The sequence below is a fragment of the Miniopterus natalensis genome, chromosome 3 (assembly GCF_054644295.1).
Source record: "Miniopterus natalensis isolate mMinNat1 chromosome 3, mMinNat1.hap1, whole genome shotgun sequence".
Lineage (NCBI taxonomy): Eukaryota > Metazoa > Chordata > Mammalia > Chiroptera > Miniopteridae > Miniopterus > Miniopterus natalensis.
In genome coordinates this window covers 95934168-95957170 of record NC_142083.1, presented here as the reverse complement: position 1 = coordinate 95957170, position 23003 = coordinate 95934168, and the positions used below count along the sequence as shown (strand labels likewise).

The following is a 23003-nucleotide window of genomic DNA, read 5'->3' as shown; positions in this document are numbered from 1 at the left end:
GGGGAGGGAGAGGCCGGGCGAGGGAGAGGCCGGGCGAGGGAGAGGCCGGGCGAGGGAGAGGCCGGGGGGAGGGAGAGGCCGGGGGGAGGGAGAGGCTGGGGGGGAGAGGCTGAGGGAGGGAGAGGCCGGGGCGAGGGAGAGGCCGGGGCGAGGGAGAGGCCGGCGGGGAGAGGCTGGGGGAGGGAGAGGCTGGGGGAGGGAGAGGCTGGGGGGGAGAGGCCGGGGCGAGGGAGAGGCCGGGCGAGGGAGAGGCCGGGCGAGGGAGAGGCTGGTTGGGGGAGGGGATGGAATAATGCAACAGAACAGGGCGAGGACTTCGGAGAAAGGGAGACAACCTCTGCACAAGGTCCAGTGCCCTTTGCAGACCAGGCCGCCGGGATGGCTGGTGTCCCAGAAGCTGAGGTAGGCCAGTGGGAGGTAGTGCCATGTTGCTCTGGGGAGGAGCCCAGGCCTGGAGTTGGGCAGGCTGAAACGAGCCACCCCTCAGTCCCCAGGTCACCTGCTATAAAAGCCTCAGTTTGCACACCTGTAAAATGAGGGTAACAGGGCAGGCGCTGCTGGCACCCTGCTGAGTAGGGAAGCACAGCTAGGAGGCAGTGCAGGTGGGACTTGAACCTGGCCAGCCACCCCCAGGGCCATTGCTCCCCATCACCAACAGGCTAGGGAAAGGGAACCTGCCGAGAAGATCTCGGGGTCCGGCACTGATATGCACCTGCAGTGACGGAACCTCAGGGCACAGAGCAAGAGGTAGGGCTCAGGGTTTGGTGGCGGATATTACTTTTGCTGTTATCATAAGTATGGCTGCCAAAGTCTGCCCCTTCAGCAGGGGCTGTGAATGGGGCAGTTTTCCAGATCCTGGGAGCCTGGAAGTGGTGTCATGAATGCCACAAGTCACACGAGGTTCAGGGACATGCCGGCATAGACGTGCAGAGAGCCCCAACACATGGCCCATTGGACAGAGGCCCCACCTGCCTCCTCCAGACCCTAGATTGGGCTTGTGGCCTGATTCAATGCCAGGGCTTTAGTCCCAGTGCCCCAGGAGAGTCCTCTGCATGCCCAGGTAGCTGAGCCTGATGCCCAGGGGATACAGTCCTACCCACTCTGGGCCCCACAGCAGTGTCACCCCATTCCCTCCTGCTCCTCCCATTCATTTTCTCCCTCGGTCTCAGGTGTGCAAACTCATGTATGTGGGGCTGGGAGGGCAATGCAATGAGGGAAGTAGGCCAGTGGGAGATAGTTGGGGCTGGTGGGGACTGTGGTGATCTAGGCTCAGGGCTATCAAGTAATGTGGGACTAGAGCTGCCAGATCTTCCAGTTTCTCCAGAGACGAGGGGAACTGCACAGACCAGCAAAGCCAGCCCAAGCTGAGGAGGCTGAACCACCAGACTGTGACCCGCACTTCACTCACAGTCCTGGCCCCAGTGGGGGTGCAGGGTGAGGCCTGGGGAAGGACACAGATATCTGGGCAGTCGTGCCTGGAAGTGGGGCATCTGCCACCTGTCCAGCTGCAGAAACGGCCTTGGCAGGCTCTGGCTCCTGAGCTCGTGGAGCCAGTGCTGGAACGGGAGCCAGACAGACAGCTGGAAGCAGGCCCTTCACACTGCTGGACAGAGAAGGCAGGTCCCCAAGGGCACAGAGGTCCGAGGAGAGATTCCTCTGGGAACCCAAGCCTGTCCTTCCTTAAGCCTCTTGTCTGCTGTGGCTAAGATTCATTCCCAGTAGTCCATGCCTGGGCTTGTTGGCACCCAGGGGCCCCTGGTGGCTGCAGCTTTGGGCTAATTTACACCTTGTACTTAGGGGCTAGGGTGGGATGCAGGAGGTGGGGGGAGAAGCCTCTGCTCTCTCACCAAAGTTAAGGGTGGGGACTGTCACCTCTAGCATACGGAGATCACCCAACTGACCCCCAGCCTTTCTGCCCATGGAGGTTGAGGGGAGGCCACAAGGGTCCAGGAATATCTCCTTCCTCCTTTTACCTCCCTTTTGGAGCCACAGGTTGGGGACTGCAGCCTTCAGGGGGCCAGGAAGGGGGGGGGCTGGTGCTCATGCTGAGGCAGGGTGGGAGCTGAGGGTGCAGGGTGGGAGCTGAGGGGGCAGGGTGGGAGCTGGGGGGGCAGGGTGGGAGCTGGGGGGCAGGGTGGGAGCTGGGGGGGCAGGGTGGGAGCTGAGGGGGCAGGGTGGGAGCTGGGGGGGCAGGGTGGGAGCTGGGGGGGCAGGGTGGGAGCTGAGGGGGCAGGGTGGGAGCTGGGGGGGCAGGGTGGGAGCTGAGGGGGCAGGGTGGGAGCTGGGGGTGGGGGCTACACAGGACTTGTCACCAGTCTTATTTGACACACTCGTTTGTTTGTTTGCTTGGTTAAGTTGAGCCAACATTTCAGTTATATTTTACATTAAAAATAAATTAAACCCCTAAATTTCTGGCTTCTCTTAAAAACCTTAAAGACCTGGTGTTGCTGGACCATTGGCACTGGGCTGTCCTGCTGACCAGGCCCTCCCAGGCCAGCTTTGCTCCCTGAATGACAGGGACCCAGGCCAAGGGCACTGGCTGGTGGCTGAGAGGTTGATTGTGGCTGAGAAATGGGGGCGCCTCACTTGGCCTCCCACCCATAGCTGAACGCCAAAGGGCTTGCCTGCCCTCGAGGGTCTCCAGGGCTGGCCCAGATATACACCCGCAGGGGGACGGAGGAGAGGGCTCTCCAGCACCGGGCTGCCTGCGCAGAGCGGGGCCCTGCTGCCTTCCTAGGAACTTGGGGGGGGGGCAGGAGCAGGCCTGCCAGAGGCCCTGACATCCTCTGCCAATGGGGGCAGGGGATGGACAGAGGGACTCCCCTCACCCTGGTACAGTGATCGAGGTGGGTTTCCAAAGGGCACACTTATCCATCGCCAAGGCAATTGCTGGCACCCAAGCTGCAGTCCAGATGCCCCACCCCTTCAACTGAACCTTCCCTCCACTCAGGGGCTGCTCTGTCCAAATGCCAAGAGCTGCCAGAAGGAAGCAGGGGAGTGGGAACCTAAGTGGGGGCCAAGAATCAGGCACCTGGGTGTGGGCTTCCGGGGTCCACCCATGGTGAAGGGACTCCCAGAGCCGGCCCCGGGGGGCTTCACCCAGCTCTCTGTGGTCATCTCAGGATTTGTGCAGCGCCTAATAGCTGTGCATCTTGGGTTAAGTTACTCAACCTCTCTGTGCTTCAGTTTCCTTATCTATAAAAGGAGGATCACTGTAGTGCCTACCCCGTAGGGTTATTACGTGAGTTAAATGAGTCAGTACCAAGCACAAATAACCACTATATATGTATGCGCTTATAGCATCTGTTTTTCACACAGCACCACGGCGGCACCAGGACCATGACACCATCTGCAGGTGGGGGAACAAAGCTCAGAGAGGGGACATCCCCTGTGCCACCTGGCCAGCCTGCAGTGGACTCTGGCTCAGTTCCTGGAGGCAGCATGGGCTACCTCTGACCCCAAACCCAGTGTGCCAAAGTATATTACTAATAACATCTTTTATTGATTTTGCAAGAGAAAAAAATAGAAATTTATTTTAGAGTTAATGCCTATAACAGCCTTTCTTTCCTCCGAAATTGCATGGTACATACAATTACTATAAACATCGGCTGAGACTCCAGGAGCAAGCGTGCTGGTGTTGGGCAATGTTCCCGGCAAAGCTGACCTGAGCTGGTGCCGGTGCCCCAGGCGGGGTGGACGGCGGGCCTCCCTGTAAGGCCTGGCGCTGGCCTTGGTCACTAAGAGCTCCTTTGATCAGCCCCCTCTCCAGGCGTCAGCTCTTCTGCGCGTCCAGGGCCCTGGAGGCGCCGAGTCTGGGAGGTGAGCGGAGAAGCAGGGGGCTTGGGAGCTACAGGGATGATGGATCTTCTTGGGGAGAAACAATGCCTTATCTTCACATCGACCCTCGCTCCCAATGAAAAGCTCGTTTGCATAGCTGCCCGAGGAAGCTGCAAGGCTCGTAAAGTATTTGCTGGGTTCTCGGTTGCATAGGAACGTACTCTGAGTACAGTAACGCGCGCGGCCGGGCTGGGTGCCAGGAAAACAGCGGATTAATATTGGGAACGAGAAATTACCTACCACTGGGAAACCAATTAGGTCCCTGATCCGAGCTTGTTACATAGATGGAAATGGATGTGTTCTGGGCTCCACTCGGCTGGGGTGCAAGGCACGTTTCCAACTTGCTGGGGAGCTGCTGGAAGGGGGAGAAGAGTGGGCTGGGTGGCAAGACCCTCACTGCCTGACTCCAAGGGCACAGACGTGGACAGAAGGGAGGAAGGCGAGCAAGAGACACCGCTGTCACTCTAGGGACGGGGAGGGGGGGCAGGGAGGGCGCCTCCTCCAGGGTTCATGTGGACGGGTGTAGCCTCTGGGGGCTGAGGGTGGGTTCTGGCCCTGGTTCTCTGCCTTGCAGCCAGAGGGCATGTGGATAGGCCCCGCTGGCCCTGGGGCGCAAAGCTGCCAGCCTGCAGGTCCTATTTGGGCCTGGCAGCGCCGCAGAGACGAGCTCCTGGCCTGCCAGGGTGGGTCCAGCTCCCTTCCTTTCCTCAGCGGGGCACATGCCCTTGGCCAATCCCTCCTCGGGCTTGAGGAGGGGACAGGGACCCCTGCAGAAGCAGTTCTTCAGAGGGGATCTGTCCTTTTCAATGGGCCCTAGCGGGACACGGATGAGTGAGGAGGTTGCAGCAGTCCTGGCTAGACATGTGGGGTCCAGGGAAGAGTCCCAGCCTCTCGGCAGCTCCACCATCCCCCAAATGAGGCAGAGGCGTGTGGGGGGAGAGGGAGTTGTCCGTGGAGCCTCCGGGCACCCCCCCGAGTGTTGATGTCTGAGGCTTGGCCCCTGTGCTGTGCCTGCTCAGGCTCTGGGCTGGATGGGAGGCCCCAGCCCACCTCGCTGTCCAGGCCCGAGTCAGACCCGGCTCAGGGGACCCAGGCAGGACTGCGTGGACGCCTGCCGTTTTTCTGGATCTTACGGGAGAGGCCCCGAGCCGGGTGCCCCAGGCTCCCTGCAGGGCAGAGTGGAAGGCCCGAGGCAGCAGCCTGGCCTCCTCCCGCCCGCCCGCCCGTAACTGCCGCCTTCTCCAGGCCACCCCGCCCTGGAGCTCCTTCTCCCCAGCGGGCTCCCCTCCACGCCACAGCCCTCCTCCAGCTGCCGGGGTCCAGGCTGGCCGACACGGGGGCCGCGGGGACAACGGGTGCGGAGTGGGGACTAGCGAGGGAGCCCCACGCCGGCCGAGGACCAGCGCTCCCGTCTTCCCTGGTCAGCACCGCCGCCGCCTTGCTGTCTCCTCGCTCAGGCAGGTTTTGGGGCGTAAGGCTGAGGAGGGAGAGCACAGAGGGATCAGCATGACCCTGCTGCACCGAGGGCAGCCCTGCACCCTCAGGCTGGAGTCTAGAGCTGCCTGGGTTTCCACTCTAGGCCCTTGGAGGCCCGGCCCCCGCCTGCAGCTCCCAGCAGCCTCTGAGCAGGGCACTCCTGCCACTGACCGCTCCAGGCCTCCGCTCATGCTGTCCTGTGCGGCTCAAACACCACCTCCTCTGAGAAGCCCTCGCCCTGTTACCCTCTACCGGTCTGCCATGACCCAGGGCAACCCCTTTGGGAATATGCTTCTGCCCAACGGCCTCTTCCTCTGCAGCACTGGCCACGCGGGGCCTGCAGGAAGGGGGCACATGCTGCCCGGGTCTGCCTCTGTCAGCCCCTCCTCAGCCCCCAGCCAGGCTCTGGTGGAGAAGAGGGGTCTGAGGGCGGGCAGGGGCCAGAGGGGGGTGCAATGCTGCCAGCTCCTTCTCTACTCAGCCCAGACTCCTGAGGGGGGCTCCAGGCAGAGGACCGGGGCGGACCTGGGTCAGCTGCACTCTGCTTCCTCTTCGAGTTGGTAACGATTTGGTTTTCATTCATCATCTGGACGTCCTGGTCCTCCACCTGACTGCTGCAGGGGGAGACAAGATTCGATCGGGTCCAGGCTGTGTCCCTGCCACCGGTCCTGGTTAGGGCTGGCTGGGAGGTTGGGGGTGGCTCACGCACCTGATGGAGGTGTGTTTCTCCTGGTGGCAGATGTCCACGTCCTCAGTGAACAAGATGGTGTGGTAGGGCACCGTGGGCTCGCACGTGGGCAGGATGCCCCCAACCAGGTGGCCCACCATGGCCAGGATCCCGTTGTACACGAGCAAGTCGTCCACCAGGAGCTGAACAGACACAGAGGAGGGGCTCTGTGGCAGGGCTGACAGGTCCCTTCCTCCCTCCCACACGTGACCTTGGGCGAAGTGCATCACTCCACAGAGCCTGGCCTACTGTGTGCCGAGCCTGGCCTACTGTGTGCTGGCCTGCGCTAGGACTTCAGATCCTCACAACCACCGACAAGGCACAGGCCATTAGTCCCTGAGGCTCAAGGGACTGAAATACCCTTAGCCCACGAGGCAGAGCTGGGAGGCCCCCGGGGGCCCCTGTCCCCAACCCAGAGTCCCTCCCGGCACAAAGAACCCCCTAAATCAGTACAATTTAGGAAGAAAAGATGAAAGAAAAGCCACTTTCTGTTTTGTCAGAGCGATGATTCAAATCACTCGGAGGTTTCGAGTCACGGTTGGCCGGGAAATCTCCCTGCACGGAGGACCAGGCATGTGTGTCTCAGGTTGCAGCAGAGAGAAGTCAATCAAACCGCATCAAACGATAACTGCCGGTGGCCTAATTACCAACGATCATAATTATCTCAAAAAAGCCAGCTAATAAGCACTTACGCCAAACTCCTTCACCCCTCGATGGGGTGTTTTCGCGTAATTCCACAGTTTGATCATTGACACGGTGGTAGGCAGATCGAAAATCACATAAACCCGGTTCACCTGTCAGGGAGAACTAATTACCACAGGCATGTTTGCAAACACGGGCTCCGGGCTGGGTGTTGGCGCCAGGCGTGGGGGCGAGCCCGCGGGGGCGGAGTGCCTGCCACGTGGGCCAGCCTGGGCTGCTCGGGGCCACCGGGCAGGGGTTCCCGCCGCCTTTCATCTCCTCGAAGCCCATCGAGAGTCAGGTCACGTGTGGCTGCGTTTGCAACAAACCGCTGAGCTGGCTCTTGGAGGGCCTGCTTTCTTGGGCCTGGCACGGCCCCCATTATTTAAATACCCGCAGGGAAATGGGTGCACCCTTCCCTTCCCCCAGGGCAGGCCAGAAACACGGCCTGGGGCACCGTGGCCGAGGGGACGGGCCTCGGCTCCTGAGTCAAGGAGCACTGACTGCCCAGCAATTGGCACAGCCGTGACCCGTTTGTCCTTCCCGGAATCGTAAATGAAAAGCCCAGCAGACAGGCCCTGAGGCTCTGCGGGGTCATTTTCAGTGTGTCTTTGAATCTCTGTGGGGAGTGGGGGGGTCCAGATCAGAGGCAGAATGGGCTAGTGACATGGGGCCCAATCACCACCCCTCCTCCCTCCCCAACAGAGACTCTCAAATACCAGGGCTCCTTGCCAGACAGAATCAAGCGACAAGCATTCAGTGTGGGCCACAGGCTGCAGGCTGCTTTGCCCAGTGTTGCCCCGGTTCTCAGGCTGTGGCCATCCTCAGAGTGCCCCAAGTGAAAGAGGATGGCAAATGCAGCTGGCCAAGCTCACGACGGCAGCAGGCTGGACTGGCTTGGGGGCCACAACTTTGGGGTCCAGGTCTAAGAGCTGATCGATTTGTGTACTCCCCTTTGCAATGGTGGGGCTGGGGCCAGGGGGCTGATAAACCCTCAAAGGAGCTGATGGACCCTTGATGGAGCGGCCGGGGATTTGGGGGAAGGGCTTTGGAACCCCCCCCTCACAGAACTGTGGATACTGCCCTTCCTGTGGGTGTTTTGAGAGAAAGTGTACCCCTTATCTTCCTGCCCGATCCCACGGAGTGGAAAAGGGGGCGCGTCAGTGGTCACACAGACGCCCCAGACTCTGCTACACATCGCTGTCCGGGCATCTGGCCCTGTGGCCAAGAGGCTGGCAGGGTGCTAAGCCCCTGTCCCATCTCCTGGCTTCTCTCCTCCCTCCCCACCATCAACCAGGCCCAGGTGGCAAAGGCGCACCCCTCGGCTCTGCGTCAGGCATTGGAGGAAAAAGATAAGGAGAACCAATTGCAGGTCTGGGATTGGGGAAACTGAGTCAGGTGGTTGGAGGAGATGACCAGGCAGACTTGGTGCCAGAGAGAGGGCATGACTGGGGTCAAGTGCCCGGGGCCACGAGGAAGGCGCAGGAGGAGTGCATGTCTCCGGAGAGGCCAGCGTGGGCTAGAGAGACGCAGAGCCAGGGGAGGGCATCAGAGAATGATGCCCGCATGGCGGATGCCCAGCCCCCGGCCTGTTGCACTGGGCCTCTCGGCTTCAGAGTCCCATGTGGCCCTTCCTCTCCCTGGCGTCCCTTATATGCCCCCCTCCCCACAGCAAAGATAAAGAACCGCTGGCCCAGAAAAGCTGACCCTTAGGTGCGTTAGCAAACACCTGAGCCTTAATGGCGGTTCCCCTGTACTCGGACTTGCTCCAAATTAACTTGGTCTGGAAGATGTGTCACTGAGCCCGGGGACAGGAAGTCTCCCAGTCCACCCCAGGGCTGGGAGCCTCCAGAACCCACCAGGCCAGGCAGGATGGGAGCCAGCCACATGTGCCTGCCATCGCTGGTGTCGTTCACTTGGTCGATGAGCTTGTCAGGGGTCCGGACGTCCCCGCACACGCCCTCCAGGGAGTTGACGCTGTCGGGGAAGGCGGCGATGTCTGAGGAGGCTCTAAGCTGCCATAACTCACAGCAGTGTGCTCGGTACCCTGCGCCACCCTCGCGGCCGCCACCTCCACCACAGACTGCGGGGCTCGGGTGGAGCTGGCGAGCAGAGCAGCCTGAGCGGAGCGGCCTGAGCAGTGACAGCCAAATTAGACAAGTTCTGGGGAAATGAGGGCATGGAGGCCGAAGGGAGTGGGGCTGAGTGTGAGGCTGGGAGGCCGGTCCCAAGGAGAGGGGAGGAAACCACGCAGAGATGGGAGGCCTCAAGGGACACTGGATGCGAGCTCTCCTAGTACAACCATGGGGCCTAATGATCAAAACCAGCAAGAATCATTTATCCCAAGTGAGGAGGATGGTCACCAGCAGAAGGCAGAAAAGGACCCCATTGGAACCCAGGGACCCCAAAGAGATGCAAGGCAGGCTCTGGGGTTTGACCTGCTCTGGCAGGTCCTTAGGGTGGTGTGTCGGGGTCAGAGACCAAGAACCCAGAGGGGTCAGGCAGGTTACATCAGAGAGGCAGGGCAGCTCAGTGTCAAGAGCATGGTCTCTGGAGTCAGACTCCCAGCTCCACCACTCACTGGCTGTGTGACCCTGGGCAAGTTACTCAGCCTCTCTGTCTTGGTTCCTCATCTGTAAAATGGGGATAACAGCACCCACTTCACAAGATCGTTGTGAGGGAAAATGAGATACCATGTGACAAGCCCTGGCACAGTGCCTGACACAGAGGAGGCCTCAGTAAATATTAACATTGGGTTTCGGGGGCCTGGAAGAGAACAGTAAGGACTGAGGACTGAGATCAGCCAGGGCATGCTTGGGGGAAAGGGTAGCCGATACTCATGTCCAGCCACCTTCACAGTGCATGACTGTGGCTTGGCATTGACAAGTTCTCAAGAGAAGCTGAAGATTGGGGTTTTCATATGAAAACTGATTTTTTTTAAATGCCAATTTAAAATAGTTAAAAACTCACTGGGCTAACAGTTTGCAAATCGTTGTGTGGGCCTTCCATGAACAAAGGGTCCCATGGTCAACAAATTCAGGATACATTGAATTGAACACAGTGTAACAGGTTGCTCCCTACAGGACTTGTCAGAGCCTTTAGAACTCCAAAGTGCTGTGGTTCTCCAAGGGGGGCCGCAGTTGGTAGCCCCTTCCAATTCCCTGGACCACAGGACTCTGCTGTGGAACTCCTGCCAAGGATCCCTTGTTAGGCATGACTGGAGCTGCTCACTGCTTTGCCCACCCCTAAGGGTCAGCATCTGGCTCTAAGTAGAGCCCACTGGCACTTTTAATCCCAGGTCTGGATCCTACAGGGACACTTTCCTCTACATTCAAGGCTTCTGCTCCTTCCCCCGCCTCTCCATGCTCCCTGCAGTCTGGTGGAGCCCCTGCTGCTAGAAAGGATACTGTTTTCCGACAGAGGGATTTTCTCTCCCCGCTCGTCATATAACTCCAGCCCAGTGAGACCGATGTAATAGGGGTCGCCCCAGCTGGTCAGGAGCTGAAACTGAAAAATGACTGGGACATGTTATTAAGGAAAAACAGCTTGATTTGTCTGAGACCAAAGTAAACAATGACAAAGATAATATAGGGATGTAATTTTTTTGGTTTATATAGATGAACAAGAGCAAAAAATGATTTTTCCACTCACAGAGACTGAATCCTATCAAAATATATATGGCATCAGGCCTTCTTTCATTTAAACTGTGTGTGTGTGTGTGTGTGTGTGTAAGAATTCGAAACCTTCCTCCAGGCCCCAGGAGACAGGAGGGGACAGGGCTTTCCAGGAAGGGGGCTGGAAGAATGGGGACACGTTTGTGTCACAAACTCATTGTATGGGGCTGAACAAATTGACCAGGGCTCAAACTGTCTCATGCCTCAGTTTCCCTGATTGCAAAATGACAAGAACAGAGAACCTGTTCCCTCCTCCATGCATTTCAAGTAGGCTGGCTGCTGCAGGGGGCGGGGGACACTGGACCTTCATAGCATCGACAGGGATGGGCTGTGCAGGGTGACCCACCACTGCACTACCAGGCACCAAGCCCTCCAGCAGCAGTCCCCCGCTCACTGCCAACATTCCCAGGAGCCGGCTGGGCAGGAGACCTGAGAGTGGCAGGTGGCTCCCGGGCAATATCACAGCCAGAGGCAGTCCTCGCAGGAGAACAGGCCAGTGAGAGAGCCAGGCTGCCTGTGTCCACTCACCCAGCTATGCGGCCCTGGGCAAGTAACTGACCTCTCTGCACCTCGGTTTTCCCAGTTGTGAAATGGGATGCTAGCAGTACCCACCACATGGGACTAATACAGTCAGTTAATGCAGGCAACCCACTGTGAACAGTGCCGGGACTCGGTAGGGGCCCAGTGAACTAGCTATCGTTCCTTCTGTCTTCAGCTCCTCCCTGCCCGGTCCCAGGGGCAGCCCCCAGTCTAGTCCCTGGGGTCAGTTCCAGCTTCTCTGGCCCCTCGGGCTGGAGTCATTGGTGCTGCCTCCTGTGACTCCCACCCCCTAGGGGGTGGGACCCAGTGCTGCCCCAGTCCCAGCAGCGCCCAGTGTGCTCCAGGACCAGGGAACCCTCCCACCTCTCCTAGATTTCCCTGCGTGGCCGCTCAGCTCCCTCTGCTGAGGCTGAGGCCTGCCTGAAACCCTGGCCAGCAGCTAAGGCCCAGACCCTGCCTTGGGCCACAAGGGCCTTGCCCTGTCCCTGGATTCCAGCCTGGCCCCCAGGCCAAGGACGTGCAGAGGGGATGCGGAAGGATACAGCCACAGGGCATCAGCGGCGCCTCGTAGTCCATGCTCGCTCGCTCCAGGCTTTTTGTGTCGAGCCTAAGAAGACACAAGGCAGCACCAGTAAGCAGAACACAAGGCTCGAATGCCTGGTCAGCGCAGCATTCCCGGGGGTGGGGGGCTGCAGAAGCTCCTGCTCGCACAGAGCTCCCATTCTCCCGGGAGGCTCAGTGAGGCCAACCCGGGCACAGGGCTTGACTGATACGGACTCTTCTGTGCCTCAGAACTAGCCGAGCAGTGGTGCACTTATTTCCCGCGGCGTGAATGAGGAACGAGATCAGAGAAGTGAAACAACCTGCTCAAGGTCACACAGCTAGTAGGAGGCAGAACTGGAATGGGACCCGAGGTTGTCCAGTTCCAGAGCTCTCCTAACCAGCCCATGTACTGCCCCTTCATGGACAAGGAAGGTTCATGCTGTGCTGACTGCTGAGCAAGACACATGATGGGGCCATGGGGTGGAGAAGGGGACATGGGCAGGAAGGCGATGTCTGAGCTGAGGAGGAGGAAGCATGGGAAGAGTCAGAGCCTCACCTTCCAAGCACAGGAGCACCAAGAACAAAGGCCATAGGTGGAAAGGGGCTGGGGGGTTGTTGTTTGCCACAGAGAGCAGTCGGGGGGAGGGGGGTGGGAGTGTGGGGTGGGTGGGAGGAGGGCAGGGAGGGAAGGCTGGAAGGTGGGGAGCACCCTGAAGGCTTTGGCTTCCTGATCCTGAGCAAGTGGCTTCACTAGCTGGGGCCTCAGTTCCCACATCTGTAAAATGGGCATAATAGTCCCTACATGAATGAATATAAAGCATCTGGCACAGAGCAGGTGCTTTGGAGGGAGAGCTCGCTCTTCTCCATATTCCTCCCTCCAGGGCTTCTCTCCCTGGTCTGCAGTCAGAGCCCTCCAGCCCTGGCCTGGTTTCCTCCCATTTCAAGGGCAATGTTATAATTAAGTGACTGTTCCCACCTACGGTGGAGGGAAACTCATTTTGTTTTGAGAACTTGGCCTCTGGCGTTTGGACATCAGGGGGTTTAAATGAGAGGCCTTAATGTGGCATTTACAAATGGTTATGAACTTAACGCAGCTGAGAACGGGGCCAAGGAACCCCAGTGAATCCATGAAATGTTAGGCCCTATTTTTCTCTTTGAATCTTTCTAAGGAACATAGAAATAAGAGAAGGGAGGACTTTCCCTGAACCAGCCAGCGGGCGTTTGTGGAATCAGGCAGACAGGCTCCTCTTTTCCCAGCAGGAAGCGTAACGAAGCATTTAAAACCTCAAGCGCTCCAGACTGTGAGAAACCCAAACACCCAGACCAGGTGGGTGCATCCCACAGGCTTCCGGAGAGGCTTGGCTGGCTTCAGAAACAGCCAAGCTGAAAAGCAACGCGTTTGATCACCATTTCCAAACGCTCTAGGTGGACACTTCAGAGCGCGGCGCAGAGCTGGCGCCCGCCGATGGGGGACCTGCGTGGCACGCTCCTCACCTCTGGGCTGGCGGGGGCAGGAGGCTGGCTTGTAGGTAGTCCACAAAGAGGATTTCTTGAGCAAAATCAAAGTGGCAGTTGCCCGGTCCCTTCCGGATGAGAAAGCCCTCTGGAGGGGAGATGCACAGGCCGTCCAGGGAGACGTGGACGACTTTGGCCTAGCAAAGGAAAAGCCACACCTGAAGAAGGACGCGGCATGGAGGACAGCAGCCTGTGCTGACACCGCTGCTGCTGGAGCTGCAGTCATGGCAGAGCCTCCACAGAGCAGGAGACAGGGCAGGTGAGTGGAGCACACAGACATCCTCCAGGTCACAGCGGCCTGAGGCGGTCCGACATGGTGGGCAAGGGCAGGGACTCAAGTGCTCTGACATCCTTTCCATGCCTCAATGTCCTTATCTGTTAAATGGGCTCAATATTGAGTTAACTTAGGTCAAGTATCCGGGACAGAACAGCGCCTGGCCCAGCACTGCTCCTTCCCTGAACCCTGGTCACATGGCACCATGGGGCCAGCCCTGCCATTCTTCCTCCTCACGCCCTTAGCTCGTCCTTTCAGGGCACAGGCTCCCTAGCAGTGTCCTTGGTGGTTTGTGGGTCTCCTTTGGTGGCAGAGCCCCCAGCTGGACCATCTCTATGTGCCTTAGGCCTGGCACTCAATCGGTGTTTACTAAGAGCTTGTGGAATCAATTGGATTTGGGCCAATAGGCCCCCTGTTCTAGGCCAGATTTCACCAGCCGGATGGCCAAGTCTAGCAGTAAATCTCAAAGCCTTAATGGCAGCATGTGTGGTGGCTCAGCTCTGAGTGAGCAGAGGGGGTGACAAGCCAGCACTCCCTCTCCAACCACACATTTTGGAATCAAGGCTCCTGGCACCTTACCCCTCCTTCATGGTTAGCAATATGGGCCCAGCTGCTGACCAAAGTGGTGGAATGTGACACCCCGGAGCTCTGGGAGATGCAGAGGGCTCCTCGGCGCAGGGAGAAAAGGGCCTGGCCCTCGGTCTCATGGGTGACTCCGTGCTCCAGGAGCCCTCCATTGCTTCAGCATTAAGGGAGCTCCCTATTATGTCAGTCAGGGTGACGGCTTCAGGCATGGCTGGATATGGGGCCCCAAAGCTGTCACCGTATCTCCACTCTACTTTTTCCAAACCTAATTCCTACCCTGACCCCAGAGCTGGGCCTGTGACCCTGGCCTGGGCAAGCTGAGAACTCTAACCACTGCCATGTGACCGCCAGCCTAATGGAGCGTGGCCAGAATGATCAGCACGAGGCCTGGGTTTTGCTGGTGCCTAAAGGAGGAGCTCCCTCTTCTGCTGGACTTGGAGCTTGCATAGGCCTAGAGCTGCCAGGTGCGCCCTGTGGAGAAAGCCGCCTGGAAGTGAAGCTGGCGACAGAGCAAAGCAGAGGCCCAGGAAGGCCCTGTCCCTCTTCTGGGGCCACCATCCCCTCCAGGACGTGTTCCTGACTTCCCCAGGCCACCGCTCATTCCCTGGGGGCGGGTTCTTTTATTATCACTTCCATCTTCACTATGGAGTTCAGAGGGCAAAGCAATTTGCCGAAGGACATGCTGTGACTCGAGCCTCGTCTCCAGGAGTCCAAGGCCTGGCTCTATCTAACCTCCAGTCAAGGGCCAGGCACCAGGGTGCCCAGGAGCAACTTAGGTGGCCATCTGATTAGTTTTCTTGGGGGCACAGCTTCCACCACACTTGCTCCAGGGTCTGCCCTCTCCGACTGGGCCCATCTCCCTCATCCCACGGGGCCACTTGGCACTGGCACCAAGGATGGGGGGCTGGGGCAGACTGGGAAGCAGGGCTCTGAGCTCAAAGTTTCCAGCACATGACTCCAGGTCACAGAAGATCAACTGCAAAGATTGATTCACTCAAGAGAATGGAGAGACCAGAGGCACGAGCTGGAGCATAAGAATTTTTTTTACCTGACTTTTTAAATATGCTGAACCTGAGAGCACCCTTTGTAGCTGCTCGGGAGGGAGGGGTAGCACCTGGGGGTTGGGGGCAGCCACCATGTGGTAAAGCCCACGGTCCTCCAGGCCCCTTGGGTCCTGCGGAAGGACTCTGTGGCTCGCAGGAGCCCAGACCTGGGCTCACAGGCCCCAAGGCCAAGTCCTGGCCTTGTCAGCTTTCCTGTGGCAAAGGGTGATGGCCACCCTCCTGAGGCAGGTATCGTCCTCCTTGTCATTTTACAGAAGAGGAAGCGGAGGGCGGGGGAAAGCTGGCCACCTTCCAAAGGTAACGCAGGTGGCACGGATGAGGAGAGACAGACTCAGGGCCCTGTGGCCCCGGCGCCGGGACTGCTCTGCTGCGCTCTGGTGACCTACCGCCACCGTTTCTCCTGAGCGGGAAGGTGGCTGTGTCACGGCTCACAGGCACAGGTGGGAAAGCCATGCCAGGAGGGGCATCTCTGCCCCCTTTCCCGCCTCCCGCAGGGCCTGCTTTCCACACCCAGCAGCAGCCCTCGGCGGGACACTGAGCTGCCCTCCAGCTCCGCGGCCCTGGGTGAGTGACTGGACCTGTCTGAGCCTCACTTTAAAAAAAAAAATTTTTTTTTACCCCTCACCTAAGGCATGAGGATATTTTTCCATTGATTTTAGAGAGAGTGGAAGGGAGGGGGGAGGGAGGAGAGAGAAAGAAAAACACTGATGTGCCAGAGACACATCGCTGGGTTGCCTCCCACATGTGCCCTGGCTCAGGGCAGGGATCAGACCTGCAACCCAGGTGCGTGTGCCCGTGATCGGGAGTCGGACCCAGGACCCTCCAGTGCACCGGCCGACGCACTAGCCGCTGAGCCACGCCGGCCAGGGCTGAACCTCAATTTTTGATGCCCTGAAAGACGAGGGTAGTAATGCCTGCCTCCCAGAAGTAGGGCAAATATCCAAAAATATGATGAACTCCTGAGAAGCCCTTAGCCCAGGGCCTGGTCCCCAAAGCACTCAACGAACAACGGGGCGCAGCTGACCACCACGGGTTGAGGGCTGGGCCCAAGGACCCCAGAAGCCCCAGAAGAGACAAGCTGCCAGTTTCCGGAGTCTGCTGGGCTCTTCAGGATGCATTTGCTGTTTGCAGAAGGAGGAAACAGCAGGGCACTCTCCCTGGCTGTAACCCCCATGGCCATTTGGAAAGTTCTGGAGGATTTATGCTCCTCTCTGGCAGCCACGCCAGCCATTCATCAAGGCGCCGTTTCCTTGACAGTGGGCTGAGCTCGGCCACCTGCCCCCCTTACCCCTCGATAGGTGTCCTCGGGAGATTTATTGTAGTTCCAGAAGCGCAGGCCCGCGATGCTCTCGGCGCTGTCGAAGCAGATCGTGACCACGTGGTCCAGCCCCGGCGAGAAGGGGATCAGCCACATGTGCTCATCCTCCATCGTGATGTTGGCTCCATCGATTAACCTGCGCGCAGCAGGGAGGAGGGTGAGGCGCGCGTGGCCCAGCGAGGGGTCTGCACCCCGCCCCCCCCCCCCCCCCCCCGCTGAGGCCCCTGCCGGGCAGGAGCCTGTCTGGAGGGGGAGAAATCAGGGAGGCGAGACTAATTAAATCAACAGTGAGGGGCCACCTCTCATCTGTGAAATGAAACAAAATAAAACAGGAAGAAAAATAACAGTCTGTGCTGTTTAAGGCGCCGTGAAGCGATCATCCACATTTTTAAAAGGGGGACCCTTTAACCCAGTGAACCCAATTTTCTCCCCTAAGGAAAATCCCATCAACACGTTGGAAAGGCCGTCTGCACCAAGATATTCATTACAGTCTTATTATTTACGTTAGAAAAAAAAGATAACCTAAGAGGTGTCAAAACGGGGGACAGGTTCAGTAAACTACACAGTTGTTCAAATGCCCGAGTCTCGAGGCTGGAGAGTAACATGGGAGAGGGGGCTGCGGGACGGCAGGGCCCTGATCTTAATGCTGTAAAATGAAGACAAGGGCAGGAGAGACGTGCGAAGGTGAAACAGTGCCGGAGGGGCGGCAGGCGAGCACTTCCCCGGGACTTCCGTAAAGCGCTGCACTGACTCCATGGTGCATTTGAAAGAAGCCCGTTCCTTCTTCGCTGTGCTGGGAGAGATGCTGAAGCCAGAGTGAACTTGGCAGCTCCGGGCCTGGGACAAGCACGGGGGCAGGTGTTTCTGGGGAGCTGTAACCACACAGCTTGGGTAGCTCAGGGGGGAGCCCAGCACCCTCAGGCCCCTGTTCTGAGCTTGTCGCCTTGCTCATGTTGCACTCCTGTCCTGTCAGGTTCTGGCTCCCGTGCTCGGGCATCCTGCCTCATCCTCAGCTCTACAGTGTTTGTCTTCAAGACTGTACTGCGGCTGACTTCCCTGGGCAGCCCAGCGCCCCCCAGCCCAGCCCCACCCTTCTCCCTGTGGCTTGGCAGGCCTGTCTGGCATTGCTACTGAGAGGCCTGGGGACAGGGCCTCACCCTCACTTTCCTTGTGGCTTTGAAGCTGCCGCACTGGCAGAAACTCACTGCTGCCATGTCCCCTGTATTTAATTAAATTAATTAATTAATTTATTTATCCTCACCTTAGGACATCCTTATTAATTTTGTAAAGAAAGGGGGGGAGAGGGAGAGGGAGAGGGAGAGGGAGAGAGAGGTGAGAGAGAAACATTCATCTGCTGCCCCCTGCACACCCCCCAGTGGGCACTGAGCCCACAACCTGGGCCTGTGCCCTGACTGGGAATTGAACTCGCAACCAGCCGAGCCACACCAGCCAGGGCTGTTTCTTGTACTTTCAGATAGGCTTTATTTTTTCCTTTCACATTTAAAATTTTAGATTTGGAATAAATCTTATAATCTAAGCATTCTTCCAAGGAGGTAATGTTTCTTTTTTTTCTCTCTGAAAGCCTGCTATTAAATTGATGGATGGTGTGTCTTGCAATGGCTGGCACCTTAAAACTGAGGAAATTCAGCAATTTAACACTGGGGTGTTGTGAAATCAAGTGGACTGAGGACTACCACCTGAGAACCTTCTATTTCCTTCCAAAAGCAATTACCTCTCTGTCCTAGAAATGTGGCTGCCTCCAGAGCAAACTGCTTTCCAGTTCTGAGAGGAGAGAGAATTGCTGAAGCATTTATAGCTGACAGGTGAAGGGAGGTCCTATAGACACCCTCAAGAACACCCAAACGATACTTCCCAGCTCAGCTCTGTCCACGAAAAAGCCTGACCAACCTGGTAGCCATGAGCATTCCAAGAGGCCAGATTATGGTCTCTAAACACCATTTCCCACTAGAAGGAGCCAGGGCTTTGTGGAGAAGTGACTGAGTCCATGTCTGGGAGAAGAAATATACAAGATGAATACACCTGAAACTTATATAATAAAAAGAATTTTTTAAAAAGAAATATATAAAATGAGCCTGGAATGTCCTGTCACGCTAGAGAGCAGGGACGCTGTCAGAGGCTACTATTTAAAAACGATCCAGGCGCTCCCAGTAGACAATCGAGCATCAATAGGATAAAAACCACAATAGACTGAAGCCCCCCAAACACATTATATTTAAATCCATGATGATGACAGTCAAAAATAAGCATACATTTTAAAGGATGCTAGAGAAATAATCTGTTGTTTTAAAAACTAAAAAATGAAAGGAAGGAATTGAGCATTTAGACTGCCTTTTCTGTTTGAATTATACTTCAGAGTAATCAAATAATTGAGGGAAAACTTCTCTTTACTGATGAAAAAAGGAATGATAGGATCAGTGTAGCACCAGTTTGCAACCCCTAATAAAGTAATGCACCCAGCCTCTGAGCTTTGGCCACCAGCATCACAAAAAGCCTGACAACCCCTGAAGGGAATAAACAATGACATCCATACCCCAACAACCAAACCTCAACCTGATCGGGCCTCTAGATCTAAGAAACAATTTATAAGAAAAACAGGGGCCCAAGGAGCAGGTTAAACAATATCACAGCGATGCAACAAGTAAAATCCGTACTCTACAGGGCAAAAAAATCTCTAGTCTCTTCAAAAGGTAATTTATTTGAAAAATGAAAAAAGATGGAAGGAAAGCAAGAAGTTTCAAGAGGCTTAAAGAGACACATCAACCAATCACACTGTATAAACCTTAAACTGGGTTTCAAATCAACCAATCACAATGTAGGGACCTTATCAGGGTCTCAGTTCAAGAAATAATCTATTAAAAAAAATTGTCAGGAAAACAGGGATATGCTGGATATCTAGTAATCTAAAGAATGATTGTTAATTTTTGTTTTAGGTAAAATAATAGTACTGAGATTGTTTTCTTTTTAAAGTCCTTATTGTTTAGAGACACATACTGAAATATTTAGGAATGAGATCCTAGCAGGCCTGGGATTTGCTGCAGTGTAATCTGGGCTGAGGGGCAGTAGGGTGGGCGTGCACGAACAAGCAGAGTGTGCAGCCGGGAGCTGGGTCCATGGACTTCAAGTCTAAGCAGGCAGGCGTGTGACTTGCCAAAATGCAGCGCACACAGTGGCCCCTGGGTAGGCAATAGCTGCAGGTCATGAGGGTCACGGTGAAGGGGTACCTCACAGGAGCAGGGAGGGGTCTACTGTGGGCCCCACACTTGCTCAAAGCCAGGCAAGGGTGCAGCTGTGATGTGGCAATCCCCTTCCCACCCTCCAGCCACAGGATTTGTTGTCCCCATCCTCCTGATAAGACAACCAAGGCGGAGGAACAGGTATAACATAGTGGTTACATGCACGGGTGCTCTCCCAGGACCTGCGTTCTAATCATGACTCTGCCGCTCAGCTGGCATGGGTTCACATGAGTGCCTATCAATCATATCGTTAAATGGATGAATATCTGTAACCTGCTTAGCATAGCCTAGCATCTGGCATTTAACAATTGCTAAAAAAAATGGCTATAAATTTTTTTTTTTAAATATAGTTTTAGTTATTATTAACATTACTGTTATTATTAAAGAGGTTAAGAAACTTACCAGCTGGCAAGGGGCAGAGGCAGGATTTGAACTCTCACCTCTCTACTCCCCTAGGCTCCCCTGGTTCACACACCTAGGCAGGGCCAGGCAGGAAGCTGTCCTGAGGGGAAACAGTGCTACTCTGCAGGTTCTGGACCCCATAGGACGACGCTGTATTTGAGGTCTGTACACTTACTGACGACCCAACCTGGGCTCATGAAATCTGGCAAGTGCAGAAGGAAGTGCAGAGACTTCCTCAGCAATCACCTTCTGTCTCAGGAGGGGACAGCTTTCTGTCCTTGAGAGGCGAGGTCGCTCATATGTAAACCTGGGCCACTGTGCTTGAGGCTGGAGCTAAGCATGGTGGAGAGAACACAGTGGAAGCAGGAGAACCTGGCCTCGAACCCTGCCTGCCACTTCCAGCCGTGTGGTGCTGGGGGGGGTCCTCTCCCTTTCTGAGCCTTGGTTTCCTTGACTGTAAGATGGGATGACCATAGACCTCATGATTGGCTGGGAGAAGGTGGAAGAGGGGCTGCTATTTGTTTAAATCTCAAGTCAAAGATGCAGGACAGGTCCCCATGCCCCTGCTGCATGGGAGTTAAGTTTATGACACCTACTTGTCCAGGGTGCGGGAGTCATCCGTGTACTCAGGGAGGTCATTTAAGTCTCTGGGGGAGGCGGAGATCTGGTGTAGGCTGATGGGCAGTGCCTGGCCATCCTTGCCTACCACTTCCAGGCCTGTGAGTCCGAGGTAGTGCAGGTCCCCCCAGGAGGCAGTGAAATTCAGCTGAAGGCCTGCAACAGGAAGAAAGTGGCCATGAACACCGCAGTTCTGGAGGAGGCACCTGAGATGGAGACGAGAAGAGGGATGGTCTTTAGCATCTGACTCGGCCAGCTTGAAAACCCAGACACAAATGAGAGTGCCTTCAGGCTGGGCTCCGCACCATTCCTCAGGTGGCCTCGGGTTGGGACACTGCTGATGTTCAGGAAATGTTAGCGGGATAAATGGGCCAGTGCTGTTGAAACCTGCGCACAGCCCTGGATCCTTTCTCTACCTATTGATCAGGTCATCCCACTTGATGTTTAACACCCAGTGTGGCTTCCCATGATGCTTGGTCAACAAGCCTTGCCCATCTGGCTTCCATCTTTTCTCTAACCCCATCTTGCACCAGGGGTTCCTGGCTCCACTAAGACATTCACTCACTCATTTAGGTTCTCTCCCCACCACAGGGCCTTTGCTCATGCTGTTCTCTCTCTGGAACTCACATGGCCTGGTTAGCATGTGCTCATCCTCCAGATCCCAGCTAACTTCCTCAGGGAAGCCCTCCCAACTTCTTTGACTACATCAAACCTCCATTCACAGCCTGCTGTGTCACTGTGAACCTCCCCTTCCACACCCTGGTGACCACTGCGATCTTGTGATCATTTGGTTAAATATGCCAGATGACTGACTCCTCAAGGACGGAAATCCCATCTGTTGTGCTTTGCCCCCCAAAGCCTGCCACACACAGCGCCTAGCACATAGCAGGGGTTATAGACAGAATAAAACCCGTGAGTAAGTGGAGGCAGCTCATCAGCAAGCCACAGCACTGGAAATGGATATTTTATGCAAACTGGCTACCATCATGCGGATTCACGTGGATTAGGATAAAAGAAGTGACCACTTCCACCCTTTCGTCCCCGCCGCACCCTGTTCCATTGGAGACCTCTTAGAAGTGATCTTCCATGGGCCTGGGGCACAATGGCCCAGGTGAGTCATCTATTTGCCCAGAAAGCTCAAAGCAAATAACCTCTTTGTCAGGCCCTGTCCAGATATCTGGCTGGAACTTCTTTACTTAGTGGTCTCCCATTAGGGCGGGACCAGAACCAGTGAGGTCTTCCACCCCTGGGGGACTTGGAGCCTATCTACCACCCTTTTGGGTGGCTGTGTTCAAAAGATTCACGCTTTTGCATCTTTCACAGAATCCGGCGCTGTAGCGCTGAAAGAAAACACCAGGGTGCGACGTGCTCGCACCCGTCTTGGCTCAGATGAGGAGGCGGAGGCCCAGGGAGGTCTCCGGTGATCCCTGTGAGGCCATGTAAAACCTTGCCACACCATGCCACCTCCCCAGAGCTCTGCTTCCTGTCCCATGCTGGTCATTCCCAACATACGCTGTATAACTCAGCCCCAGATCTTTCTGCTCGCCATGCTGCCAGGGTAACTCTGCACATCGTGGGGTCAGGTAAAGACGACGTGTGCCCAGCATGGTACAGGCACATGACAGCTCTCACGGCCAGCACTGGTAGCATGAAAGTGGCCACAGACCCCTCCCACCCCGCCCCTGCCTCTTTGCAATACGGCTCTGCTGCTTCTCCCACCCAGGAGTGAAGTCTCTCCACTCCCGGAATCTGGGCCATGCGATCTGCTTTGGCTCACGGAACAGAAGCAAAGGTACTGCAAGGCGAGGCTGCGAAGCACATGCGCGCTGGGGCTCGCCCTCTCTCCCCACACGCGGGGTCTGGCCGCAGGAAGGAGACAGGTAAGCCCCATCGCCCTGTCATTCCGGCCAAAAGCCTCCCAACTGCCTGCCATGCAGGAATCCTAGATCCTTCAGCTGCCAGCCCACCTGCCAGCTGACCAGACACGTGAGCAGGCCCAGTCGATGCCAGCCCAGCAGCTCAGAGGAGAACTGCCCAGCCAAGCCACTGAACTACGAGCCAGTCATGAGTGAGGGCTGTGGTAAGCCACTGAAGTGTGGGTTGGGTTGTCCCCATCGTGAGTCTCTGCTCAGATGTCTCTCCTCCGAGAGGCCCTCCCCAACCACCTGAGATCAAACGGCGCGGGGCCCATTACTCTCTAAACCCTGCTTTACTTTTGTCGCAGCACCTACTGCTACCTGACAATACAGTCCACACCAACTTATTTGTTTTAATGAGTCTTCCCACTAAGATGGAAGATCTGAGGGCGGGAACTCTGTTGACTTTGTTCACTCTTCTATCGCTCCTGAGACCCTGAGATGGAAGAGGCCTGGAGAAGGAGGAGGGGGCAGATTTGGGTGATGGGATCAGTGTCAGGGACAAATGCCAGCTCCCCTCGTGAAAGCAAGACACAGCATCCCAGCTCTCCCTTTGTTTGCCTGGCAAGATGCTCTGCG

At 56.5% G+C, this 23003-nt stretch overlaps 1 protein-coding gene across 1 annotated transcript in view; it reads right to left on the bottom strand.

The window, feature by feature from the left end:
• Positions 1–5245: 5245 nt before the first annotated feature.
• The window catches only part of KATNIP (katanin interacting protein), a 175237-nt gene continuing 157479 nt past the window's right edge, over positions 5246–23003 (bottom strand). The window contains exons 20-29 of the mRNA XM_016216235.2: positions 20487–20664; positions 16205–16370; positions 12973–13130; positions 11478–11542; positions 10129–10239; positions 8581–8720; positions 6733–6834; positions 6023–6183; positions 5839–5927; positions 5246–5314 (exon numbers count right to left, since the gene is read on the bottom strand). Of these exons, the coding sequence (XP_016071721.2) occupies positions 5259–5314; positions 5839–5927; positions 6023–6183; positions 6733–6834; positions 8581–8720; positions 10129–10239; positions 11478–11542; positions 12973–13130; positions 16205–16370; positions 20487–20664 (1226 nt within the window). The 3' untranslated portion in view covers positions 5246–5258. The remainder of the gene's footprint in view (positions 5315–5838; positions 5928–6022; positions 6184–6732; positions 6835–8580; positions 8721–10128; positions 10240–11477; positions 11543–12972; positions 13131–16204; positions 16371–20486; positions 20665–23003) is intronic.